Source organism: Pteropus medius, unplaced genomic scaffold (genome assembly GCF_902729225.1).
Source record: "Pteropus medius unplaced genomic scaffold, Ma_sr-lr_union100, whole genome shotgun sequence".
NCBI lineage: Eukaryota > Metazoa > Chordata > Mammalia > Chiroptera > Pteropodidae > Pteropus > Pteropus medius.
This window is the reverse complement of record NW_024352785.1, coordinates 10,344,238-10,357,494: the sequence shown is the minus strand read 5'-3', so window position 1 is coordinate 10,357,494 and position 13,257 is coordinate 10,344,238. Positions and strand designations below refer to the sequence as shown.

The window sequence follows — 13,257 nt, the reverse complement described above, 5'->3', positions numbered from 1 at the left end:
AATTCTATGAACAACCCTAGGAGGAAGGTATTACCAGCACATTTTCAAATTGGGAAATTTTTCACAGAATGATTCAGATTCTTGACAACAATCTAAGAATTTAAAATCAGCCTTCTCACTTTAAATCCAATGTTCCCTCCATTGTGTCAGTTAGGGTCTCTGACGATGCCAATAATCAGCTGACAAATCAGTTAACCTCATTAGGTCTGAACCTTCTCAATTATTAAGAGTGTTAAATACTCTTAAAATCAGTCTTCTCCATTCTCTCTCTTGATCTTGCTCTAAAATGCACAGTTTTAACCATTTCAAAGTACACAATTCAGTGGCTTCCAATACATTTGCAATGTTGTACAACTATTACCACTAATTTCAGAACCTTTTCGTCACCCTAAAAAGAAAGTCATAACCTTTAAGCTGTCACTTCCCATTATTCCCTACCTCCAGGCCCTGGCAACAGCTAATCTGCTTGTTTCTATGGATTTGCCTAACCTGGATTTCATATAAATGAAATAACAAAATATGTAACCTTCTGTGCCTGGCTTTTTTTATTAAGCAAAATATTATTGAAGTTCATCCGCATTGCACCATGTATCAGTACACTTCATTCATTTTTATGACTCAATAATATTCTCTTGTATATATATACCACAATTGGTTTATCCATGCATCCACTGATGGACATTTGAGTTATTTCACCTTTTGGCTCTTGTTACTAGTAGTGCTATAAACATGCATGTATATGTACTTGCTAGAGTCTTTATTTTCAATTCTTCTGGGTGTATATATATAAAAGTAGAATTGTGGAGTCAGATGATAATTCTATATTTGAAAATTCTGAGGAACTGCCAAACTATTTGCCACAATAGTGGCTGAAACATTTTACATTCCCACCAGAAATGTATGAGGGTCCTAATTTCTCCATATCCTTATACATGCATTTTTTCCTATTTAAAGTAAATTACAGTGATCCTAATGACTATGAAGTGGTATCTCATTATGGTTTTGAGGTGTATTTCTCTTATGACTAATAACATTTGAGTATCTTTTCATGTGCTTCTTGGCCATTTATATATATTCTTTGGAGAAATGTCTACCCAAAACCTCTGCCCAATTTTTATGAGTTGTCTTTTTGTCGTTAAGTTGTAGGATGTCCTTACATATTCTAGATACAAATAACTTACCAGATATATGATTTACAAATATTTTCCCCACTCTTTAGGTTACATTTTTTTTTTCATAACATCCTTTGATGCATAAAAGTTATTAATTTTGCTGAAGTCCAATTTATCTATTTTCTTTTGTTATTCATGCTTTTGGTGACATATCTAAGAATCCATTGCCAAATCATCTAAGATCACTTTTTGCTGGAAAATTCCATAAGCCTTTGCCCATTCCATAAATAAAGTTGTATCTGGATAATTCTATTTGTTTTAATGCTGAGAATTGCAAAAGGATTATTTTGGAGTATTTATTATATTGTCCATTTACCAAGGAAATGGCAGCATTTTAAGTTTAGATAAAATTATCCTTTTAAGATGGATTGGTTGGAACTCCTTAAGATAAAAAAGGATATCTCTTAAAGGTCTGTTCATTATAAAGAAGAAGAGAAGGGGAAAGATAAAGAAGACGAGAGGAACGGAGGGAGTAAATTTTCTTTGAGAACCTCATAAATTAATAAACGCATACAATTTTAAAGACATTCCAAATTATATGTCCAAACATGTTAATTCCTGGAAAAGATAGTTTACCCTGCAATAAAAAGTCAATACTTTAGCAGTTACTAAAATTCTCTCTAACACATAGATAGCATTTCTAAGATCTACTCCCTCATTTAAACTAGGTAATATGTTAGTATCTACCAAATGGTTTAAATATGATTTTAAAAGCAAATTATTATGAAAAGATTACTAGAAAAAAAAAACCATACTTAGCAAAAATAAATAAAAACATGGAACATACAAACAACAGAATACTCTGCAGCCATTTAAAATGATGTTGCTGAATAGTTCGTTTATTGATAATGAAAGACGTTTTACAATGTAATGCTCTGGGGAAAAAACAAGTGTATAATGGATAGATTTGGAAAGCTATATACTGATTAAATGTCACACAAAGTTATTATCTTTAGGTAGGATTATAGATTAATATTATTTTCTTAATTTTCTGTTTTTCTACACTGTAAATTATTTGTGTAAATCTAGAAAAGTACAAAAGTTAATTTTGTAAAAGAGAGAAAATCAAGAGGTAAAACCAAAATTCCTAAAAATAAAATTTATAAACAAGAATTTCTTTCCATACATTCACTTATTGTATTTCATCTTCACCCAGTATATGTAATTTGTCAGCTATGTTTTAATTAACCACACAATAAACATAAATATACAGAGCATTTCACTGATGTTATAACAGCAGTTATTGAGAAGCAAATTTCATATAAATTCAAGATAATATCAACAAATAATTTTAAAAACTTAAAATATGATATTTAAAAAGTTGTTCATAGTTTGTTATTTCATTAATTAGACTAAGGGGTCAAAACTTTTTTGAAACAAGAATTTATCAGGGTTTAATAATTAGATTATGTTAATTTTGTCTGTCTCTTGTTTTTGCCAGTAGCAAGAGGTGAGGTAAGTGGTAAGATAGGAATAACACTGGTTCACCAACCCTATTTCTACCCCTTTGTTCTTCTATGGCACTAGTTATGTTCCCACTGCCTATGGGTATCATTCTCCATTGTATAATAAGTTGACTGAAATTGACTGTTTTCTGTGTACTAACTGAGCAGCTGCCTTCAGACCCTCGAACATACATCTAGATACAAACTGAAAACACAGAACTGATAATGCTCAGCTATGCTAAACACAAAGAAGAAAATAACCAAACCAGCCACGTTTCCAAATAAGAAGTCAGGTGATGCACAATTTAAAGATTTGATTAAACCCTTAAAGCATTTTATATAGAGAGATGAGATTTTTTTTTAAAGATTACAAAATTTTGGGTCATAAATATCAGAGTTGAAAAGCTCAAAAAAACCAAAAAAAAAACAAAAACAAAAACCCACACAACATAAAGATTTTGTATGTGAATCTATTTGAAAAATATTCACTTTCCCAATACCATAAAAACCAATAATTTGTTCTGAGAAAAGAAATATATCACAAAGTAAAAGTGATTCCTCCTCTTCATAAAAGTTTAATTTCCTCTAAATAATTCTCATATAAAGGAAAATATCTGAAAGAAACATAATTTGCAGAATCCATTAGTATACATAAGCATTCATATGGTATACCAAACATGCTCAAAATCTTATTTAACTAAGCCAGGAAGAAAAGTGATTGTCAACTCCTTTTTGGCCAAAATTACTAGGACTGAATTCAATATTCAACAATGCAATTCACTCATGAGAAAATTTAATCTAGTCATTTTTATTATGTCTTTAATCTAAAATTTATAATACCATCTCAAAATCAGAATACTAGATTCAGAAAACCAGTTCAGAAAATCACCAATGATGGTTCAAAGCTAACAAATTCAAACGAGATATAAAATATTAACACTTTAACTGATTTCTGGCTATAGAATCATTGGTATTTTCTAGCAGATGCTGGGTATATTATCAACCAAGGATGGAATAGATCAAGGAGTAGTCATTGGCCATACATGGTGAACTCCTAGGATACAGAGCAAATCTTCATATTCTTAACAACTTCAGTCTCTAAGTTGAGGTAAAAGTTCAGGACATACCAGATATCAGGTTTTACTTGCATCCACTTTTCCATCTTAAAGGTTATACACCTGACCAAGGTGTAGAGGTCCAAAGACTCAAATATAAGGTTCCTGAATGATCCTGAACTAATATGTCTATCTGAGGCTCCTCTGTACCACACAATGCTCTAGGGAGGCATTCCAGTTCTATCTCTAGTTACTCACTCTCCATCACACCCTCATTCCCGAAACATATCATATCTTCACTTTCCATCTGACCTGATTCAGAATTCATGGTCAATCACTAAAATCACTCCCTTGTGTACATAGCCAATCCTTTGTCTCTTTCTTCCTCCATCTGATACACCTAGCAAAGATGAAACCCTGATTAAACCCAATTATCCACCTACTCCACATCTGCACCAAAGAAACTAAAAACAAATGAAGAAAAATGTACCACTTTCCTATAGTTCTCATTTTAAATTCATGGTCAGTGATCTTAAAAGGGCAATCAGCACTGGTCCATAATAGTAAAATATACTAAAATACCAAGTATGTTCATTTTCCCAATATCAAAACTATTTCATGCTTGCTCCTCTGTTCTCAAACCTCCTAGGCCTTCCCACTCCCCCAATTAGTGACTGAACCGAGAAAATAAAAGTAATCAGTCACAAGTTTCTCTTCGCACCACCAAAACTTCCTACCTACACCATATTCTTCCTTCTTTCCTGTTACAACAAATAATATATTCCCATTCCCATCAAAGTCCAACCCTCCCATGTGCTCTGGACCTTGTATGTTCTCATTTTCTCAAGTAACTTATATCCCTCTCTGTCCTGCATCATCAATTTCTCCCCCAATGGATCTCTGGCATCAGCATACAAGCCTCCTTTAATATCTCCAGTTACTGAATCCATATTCCGCTACATTGACTATCTTATTTCTTTTCTTCTTCAAAGAGTCACCTGTAAGGTTGCTTTCACTTTCTCTCCTCATACTTGTTACTCAATTTACTCCAATCAGGTTTCTTCTTCTACTCAATTGTAATTGAGATTACAATTGTCAAGGTCATCAGAGAAGTCCACCTACCAAATCCAAGAGTCGCATCTCTGTGCACTTTCCTGATCTCTCAATAACATTCAGTACTACCCTTCATCTTAAAAGATCTTCTCCTGCCTCACATAGTGATCACCGATGACCTCCATTTCACTAAATTTATTGTTTTTTACCACTATATAGTGTTGATAAATTCATGCTATTGAGTCAGATCTACCTTGGTTCAAATTTTGGCTCCATCACTTTCTAGCATCCAATTTAGGGAAAGCTATTTAACCACTGAGAATTAGTACTTAATTCATAGCTGTGAGAGTTAAATTAGTATCTTTTTCCCCCTTCTCTTTTACCTCTTCACAGCAGGTGACACAATTCGTCCTCCAAGAAATACCCTCTTCCATTAGTTTCTGGCTCCTCCCACCCATTACTGTCCTAAGTTCCTCAAACTCTATTTCCCTTTTAAATTTAGGAGTTCATTAATGTTCTATATTCTATCCTTCAGCGATGAATCTCTTCCATTTTCATAACTAAAATTATAATCTAAACTTCGATGATATCTAAATCTCAATTTCTAATCTATAATTTTCTCCCAAGGCCCAGCCTGCCAACCGAACAATCTCTATCTGGAAATCTCAGCTACTTCACACTCAACATGCTAAAAAAATAAGTCTTTATTCTTTTTCATGTGCTCTTTTCTCCACAAGAAACTCTCTTACCTGTCATAGTCACTAACTCCTTGCTGTCAGTTTTGATAGTTCCATATATTTCCTGTTTTGTAATAGTCACTAAACTTACAATTACCAGCTTAATATATGGATTCCCTGCAAGAACACAGACTCCAAGATGGAAAATAAAATATCACCAAAACCTTGTACAGTATCTCATACATAGTAAATGCTTAATACATAGTTCTTAAATTGTATTTGAGTTATTTAAAAAGTTACTGCTTATTTACTTTATTGAACTTATTGGCATTTTATTTATTTGGATATCTAATTAATTGTTAACACATTTATTTCAAAATACTTAAAACACTCATTTACATTATTATCATTTCTAATCCACAAAAATACATCAAATAAAATTTAAAGGTACTTCTAAACATATTCTATTATGTTTGAGGAATTCTATAATTATCAATTGCCTCTAGATTTCAAAAATTGAAAAAGTTCAGAAGCTAGAAAAGAAAAGGTGATATTATTTGTGTCTCTATTTTGGAATTCCACATAATTTTTTTAAAAAATTTTACCAAAATATGATTTTAAAATCCTGAAATGCATAAGCTTTCTGGAGTATTTGTAAAAAAGACTTCCTCTTTGAAGACTTTTATCATTTTCTCCACAATATAAAATTCTGTCACACTCTAATTGTGTATTAATATTTTGTTTGTTTTTACTCAGCAAAGTTAAATAGTGTCTAAAGCAATATTTTCGTTAGCTCATAGTCTTATCATGGATAAATGCAAACTTTCCATTAGGTAATGTGAAATATGGAAAAAAGCTTACATAAACACACAAACACACACTTTCACACATTCAAGGGAGTTCACGTTGTGATATCAAGGAGCTATACGAATATGATTTGAACACCTCAATATATTTGAATACATAAGATCTTTTAGAAAGTCATCATATTGATCACAAAACTTAAAAAATACACTATGTTGAGAAAAGACATTTTTGTATTGTTCTTAGAAAATATGACACCTCGAAAGATATAGTCATTAAAAAATTTATCACAATAAAAAAGATACAAAACAAAATTGTGTATCACAAAGCCTCAGGAATATTTAAACAAATTTGATTCCAAAGAACCAGACTTTTGTTTTCAAAGTATCTGGGCAATTATCTACCAAATAAGAGAAGTTTCTATTTTTAGTAATTGCTAAAGTATTTGATCAGATTGCTTCTACACGTTCTATGACAAAGTAAATACATATAACAAAAGCTTGTTTAATTTGTACACTAATGAAATAACAAAATTATAAAAAAGACAGCTCTATAATATTACAGAAATAACTGGGCTTTACACTGGTCTTAATTATCCAAATTAACTAGTTATCAAAGGACCTATTTTTGAGATAGTAATGTTATAACCTTTCTCCAGAAGCTCTTAAATCCTTTAAGTGTAAACTCTGAGTTTCTGTGTGTGGTTCCAAAATGACTATGGAAAACCATTATGCCAAACTATAGCAAGACTTATTTTTGGTTTACACCCTTTTATCCAGTAAGTATACTCCAAGGGAATGACCCTAAATATCAAGGGAACTTCATTCATTCATTCATTCATTCATTCACCATTCAGAAAGTATTCATTGAGCAACTACTGTGTATGTATACACAAAGATGTTTATCACAATATAATAGAAAAATACTTGAAACAAACTCATTATGTGATAATAGAGGAATTGGTAAAAAAAAATTATAGTATGTCAGCCAAAATATGATAAAGTCATTTAAAATATCTTAGTAATGAGTTTGAAGTAATATGGAAAGATTTGTTACAGAGATAAGTGAGAAAAGCAGGCTATAACATCAAAGAAGTCACATGATCAGACTCTCAAAGGAAAGTATGCAAGAACACTAAAAAAAAAGAGATCCAATAGATTGGCTGCATCTTGGTGGTAGCATCCCAACTGATACATATGCAAGTATCTTGACACAGAAGTGTTGGAGATAAAGCTCATTTTATAAAATTTCTGATCAAAATCAGTGAGTAAAGAGCCCAACAATCTATAGAACGTCTCTTCAGATCACAAGACAGTATGTTGTCGAAAAAGAATAAATGCTATTTATCAAAAAAAAAAAATCTGATTGATGAATGAGATAACCTTCTCGTAACCATATCTAATATTGAACAATAAAGATAAAACTTCAATTCTTTTTCCTAGGCCAAAAAAAAATCACTATTTTTTTAAAAATCACTTATAAATTAATAGATGCATAGGAAAAAACTACTGGAAGTTCATGTAGCAAAACATTACAGTGTTGTGGATACGGGAATTACACCTGGTTTTAATGGAATTTTTTCCCTATGTTTTCCAAAATGCCAATTTAAATATGTACAGCTATTATAATAGAGAAAAATGAATTAAATCATTAAGAGAATATGCTAAAATAGTTTCACTATATGGATTAGATTAATAAAAATACAACATCTGTAAAACTCATACTTGCTCATGAGAGTAGCTCAGAAAAACTTGGTCCTTCAAAATCATACAACACAAATATCGCCTTTAAGGAAATCAAAATTCTTTAAATTTTTAACACAAGAGTTCATGATTTGAACAGCATATGTATTTTTCTCTTACTGAGAAAGCTGTTATAAATAGATTTAAGGATGTGCCTTCTTTTTAATGATATTGACTACTTCTTCATAAGACATCAACGTCAATGATGTCATCATATAGCCCTTATAATAAGGTGTGGTAATAAATGCAGCTTCTGTTAAACTGAGACAACATGAAAACATACAACTTTACTTACTATATAAAAAGTATATATTAGTGTCTCTCATTGACTTAAAGTATAAAATTGTTTCAACTTAATCAAAAAGGAAAATAAAATTTAGAATCCATATAACTATAGTTTTACAGAGTACTATCACAATAAAACAATCGTTGCATTTCAAAACAGCCTTTAGCACTTTGAAACATATACGAATTACAGGATCAATAGCTAAATTATTAAAAAAGCACAATGATACAGTATCTGAGTGATGAGTATAGCATAGGACTCTGAAATAAAATTGCCTAGTTTCAAATCCTAGTTGTGCTGTTTATTAGTTGTAAAACATAGAAAAATGATTTAACCTCTATGTGTTTCCATTTCTCCATCTACCTATAAAATAAGAATAACAATAAGAATTCATGCCTGGTAGAGATGTTTTAAATGTTAAGGGAGGTAATACTGTCTCTACAAAGTATTAAAAATAGGCTTATCCCCACTCCCCACATTTTCTCACTCTAGATAGAATGTTATAAATTTTGAAAATAAAAATAAAGATCTCTAACTCAAAAAAAATGGTTTTGAAAGTCCTAACTTCACTTGAAATCATAATTACCCATCCATAAAGTACCTTCTGCAACCTGAGCATAATCCAGTTTAACATTAATATAAATGAAAGTGTTCTTATCAAGGTGATTTCATCCTGTTTGTTTCAAAAGAATGAAACACAAGATTCTTTCTTAAAAGATGGCCAAAAAAAATTAGAATCATTTATTAACAAAACAATTGTCCTGAACAGCAAATTCATTATAGAAAAATACAATAATGAAAGATTAATAGCGAAATTTAAATATTTTAGTATTTTTAGGATATTCAAACTTAACATTTTGATCTTATTCTAAATTACTAACATTTGTTACATATAAAACTGCTATTCTCTATAAATAAATAAACTTCAACTGTCTCTGATTAGCCTGGAACTAGTTATACTATCACCTAATAGGGCCATTCAACTATCTTGGGGATTATTTTATTCTCTTTTCTCACAAAGAAATTAATACAGTAACAGAATGTAACAAAAAAAGTCAATAGTGTAGAAGGCTTTTAATAAATTTCATTTTGGCAAATGGTTATATAAAAATTAACAAACACTGAAATCATGATAATTTCATTTACTTGTTCTGTACATATCTGATTAATAGGTATTAATTTTGTTGATGGAAATGAGAGAATTCTATCGTTATATACAGATTAGAAATGTAAATACTTAGGCATTTTCTATGACTACTGACTTCACAAATTATTTTGAATATTACTTCAAATAATACTGTGAATGCCAGAGTTTAGGTAAGCAAAGAGCTCTACTGCCCCCTAACGAAATAAACCAACAAAAAAACAAACAAAAAACCCCATAAAACTCCTTTTAAGTTATCTGTGGAACAGGAAAATAATCTCACTTTTCTAAGTGCAATAGATAAACACTAAAACAATTAACTGAAAACAACTAGTATATCAAAATACTGTAGGAAAAAACTACAGTCACTGGTTTTCATGATAAACTTAGTAGCAAAACAGGAAAGCCTTGAGACAGAAATGTTCTAAGAGAAAGGAGACCAGTACAGCATTGTTATCAAATGTGATAGGAATTAAAACTTCACTGCAGGCTACACTTTTCATGTGCATGTTGGAAGTGAATGAGAAAAGAGATTCTTAGAAACCACACTCTTCAGTGCATTTTAGTAAGTTTTCAGTTTAGCAGCTCAAAAGTAAATACCATCAAAATATTCTCTCACAATTTGCACTGCCTCGAATCCTCTCAGAATCATTTTGATATATGTACATTTTCGAGATAACTACCTTGTAAAATATACATTTAAAATAATTTTACCTAATGCTTCCTGTTTTAAACAAGTGCCAATTTCATAAGTATGACAACTTTGTACTTTATGGTACTTTCCATAGTGATTAATTTTTAATCTTCTTTTAATAACAGCTCTCCTTTAATGAAGTCGGTTTTTAAAACATCCTTCATATTCCTAGTCCTTTCATTTAATATTCCAACCTGTCAAGAATTCCTAAATTCTCATTTCAGAAAAGAGTAAATGAAAGCAGTGTGTGGTCCTTAATAATAGAAATTAACATAACGATCAACATCAAGGAATCAGATGTGATAAGAATACAAAGAATAGAATACTAGATCATAAAAACAGAGAATGTAAACAAAAGAAAAGTAAAAATTCCAGGCAGCATTTCACTGAGGAGAACAAAGGTGTAGTAGTTAATTGTTCCTTTATGACTAGGGTGCGCTGCATCACATGGAGACGGCAATGTTTCTGTCCAGGGTGACAGTGGATGTACACTCCATTATATTTCTATTGTTTAGGAGATATAAGTAATGGACCAAATCCACAGAATGCTATAGGGGAGATTAAGCAATACAAAGAGGTTCATTTAAATCTACATACAAAATGAAAATATCCTTTACATTTGTGTGCTGCTGCTCTTTTCTTCAAGTGTTTATTAATGAAAATGCTTCTGTAGTTCTGCAAGTTTTAAGAGTAACAAAATGTTCTTTTAAAATTTCAGAATAGTAACAGAAAAATACAAATGTACTCAAACCAATAATTCAAATGAGCTGGATCTCACATCTGTAAGGATTTCCTGAAGAATATGAATTTAAAAAATGACTCTTACTAGAAGCATTACTCATTCATTCCTACTGCCTAAAAATATGATAGAGACAGAGGCATATTTTGAAGACATAATAAAGTTGCTGGGAGGTCTCAAGCATCACAAAGTCAAGAATTGCGAAAGTCATGGTGCTTAAAGCATATCTAATATATATACATCTATATCTATCATATAGATAGATATCATATTTAAAAAAAAACATTATTCAATGTCCCTAAAAGACGAGCACCTTGCAAGACAAGCTATTTCTTCAAATAAATAACAAAGTGATATATAAGTCTGACATCAAAATCTGTCACAAATAAAGATCTGTCAATTTGTTAATCCTTATTTAATTTTAATTGAATTATGTTTAAATTTTAAATCCATAGAGAAAAGACTCTTCTAATATATACATCTATCATATATATATACTATATATATATATATATATATATATATAGTATATATATATATATAAAATCACAACAGTAGCCTTCCAACCTATAAATTGCATTTAGCTACTCATACTTAACATATGATAGTCAAGAAAAATAAAACAGTGAAAGTATATAACTATTTGGAGGATGAATACATGTAAGTATGTATATATTGTGTGTTTTCACTCATGGACTAGTCCCAGTCTATACCAGTGAGTTCCAGATTATTTTCCTAACTTCAAAGAATGCCTTCCCTTGTGTGTGGGAGAAAAGATCTTTCCAGGCTGTCCTTTGCTTCCCTGATTCCCAGTAAGAATAAATATAAAAAATATGATCAAGAACAAAAGGAAGGAAGGATGCAAGGGAAGGAAAAAAAGAAAAGGTTAATTTCATCAGGAATGACAGCTTTGGTTTAAAACAAGGAGATTCATTTATTCATTAGCCAACAATGTTTTACTGATGATAATGGAGATTGTAGCAGCCAACATTTATTGAGCATTTACCATATATATACTAGGCAATGGACTAAGCACTTTACATACACTGGGTATTTAACCTTCATAGAAACCCTGGAAGACAGATAATTTTACGCCCATTTTACAGATGAAGAAACTGATACTTATAGAAATTAAGTAATTTGCCCTAGGTTACACTGCTACTAAATGGCAAAGCATACATACCAATCAATTTGACTCTTAACCACGAAGTTTATATTACTTTCTGGTGAAAATGTGTGAAATGAAATAGTTTTGAAACACTGTAATAAATTAACAAATTATATATAATAAGACCCAAATCAATTGCCTAAAATTGGGCTAGGCGCTGGTCTCGGTTCTTAAAGAAGACAGAATGTGCCTAATATAATAAACAGTGAAAGCACTAACAAAGAAGTCATAATATTACCATCCTTCGATGTTCATTATAAACAATAACATTTCTTCCATTATTCTCTGATCACATCAAGCCATAGTAACCTCTCCTTCCTCAGATCTTCCTACCTCATTTTCATCTGTTTTATTTGTCTTAAAATGAACAGTATCATTTATTTAGGGGAAAATGGGTTACTCCCCCTTTTCTATCTTAAAAAGATAATCGATTACAATTTGAAAATATAAAAAATAGCTCTTATTGATATCTGAAATATTCATTTCTCTATATGCCACAGTAAGAAAAATTATTCCATAAAACTCTTTAACTTTTGATAACACAATCAAGTTTTCTGAAACTAATACTAAAGAAGAAATCACCATGTGGCATAAAACTAATCCAAAATTCTATTTTGCAAGAGCTGGAATTTATAACCACATGCACACATACTACAAACACATAAACACAATTCAGATCATCTCCATATTCCAGGCATTGGCTGGACAACAGCAACATTCCCTTACCAAATATATTTAGCTTAAAACTCAAAACATCCAGGAATATCCACAAATATATAAAACATTAAAATCATAATTTTATATGGCTATGACCAGTTTTTCCATTGCAGGATTTAAAAGAAAACATTATTCAATGTTCCTAAAAGACGAGCACCTTGCAAGACAAGCTATTTCTTCAAATAAATAACAAAGTGATATATATGTCTGACATCAAAATCTGTCACAAATAAAGATCTGTCAATTTGTTAATCCTTATTTAATTTTAATTAAATTATGTTTAAATTTTAAATCCATAGAGAAGAGACTCTTCTAACAAAATATAAGACCTAGTAAAATATACATCATTTCAATGGGCTACCATTTCTTACCTGTGAATCTTCATTGCTCACTTCTAGCTGTAACACAGCTTGAGGAGATTTTAGTTTTGCTTGAGCAGAGTGAGCCATCTGAAGGTTAAGCTGCCATCCAACTGTCTCTAGCTGTAAAAGACAAGTGCAGATTAGAATCAGATGAGGCAGAAGGAAGAACACAGTCAACTTTAAGCAAATCTCCACTCAG

General features: G+C 30.9%; 1 protein-coding gene across 7 annotated transcripts in view; it reads right to left on the bottom strand.

Annotated features, from left to right (window-relative positions):
• Positions 1 to 13,257, bottom strand: part of COMMD10 (COMM domain containing 10) — a 150,325-nt gene that overhangs the window by 105,052 nt on the left and 32,016 nt on the right. For 6 of the 7 annotated variants that reach the window (XM_039848499.1, XM_039848500.1, XM_039848497.1 and 3 more), the window contains one exon: positions 13,068 to 13,178. In XM_039848499.1, the coding sequence (XP_039704433.1) occupies positions 13,068 to 13,178 (111 nt within the window). Of the gene's footprint in view, positions 1 to 3,198; positions 3,232 to 13,067; positions 13,179 to 13,257 lie in introns of those variants that run through there. The other variant, XM_039848503.1, reaches the window with a different exon arrangement.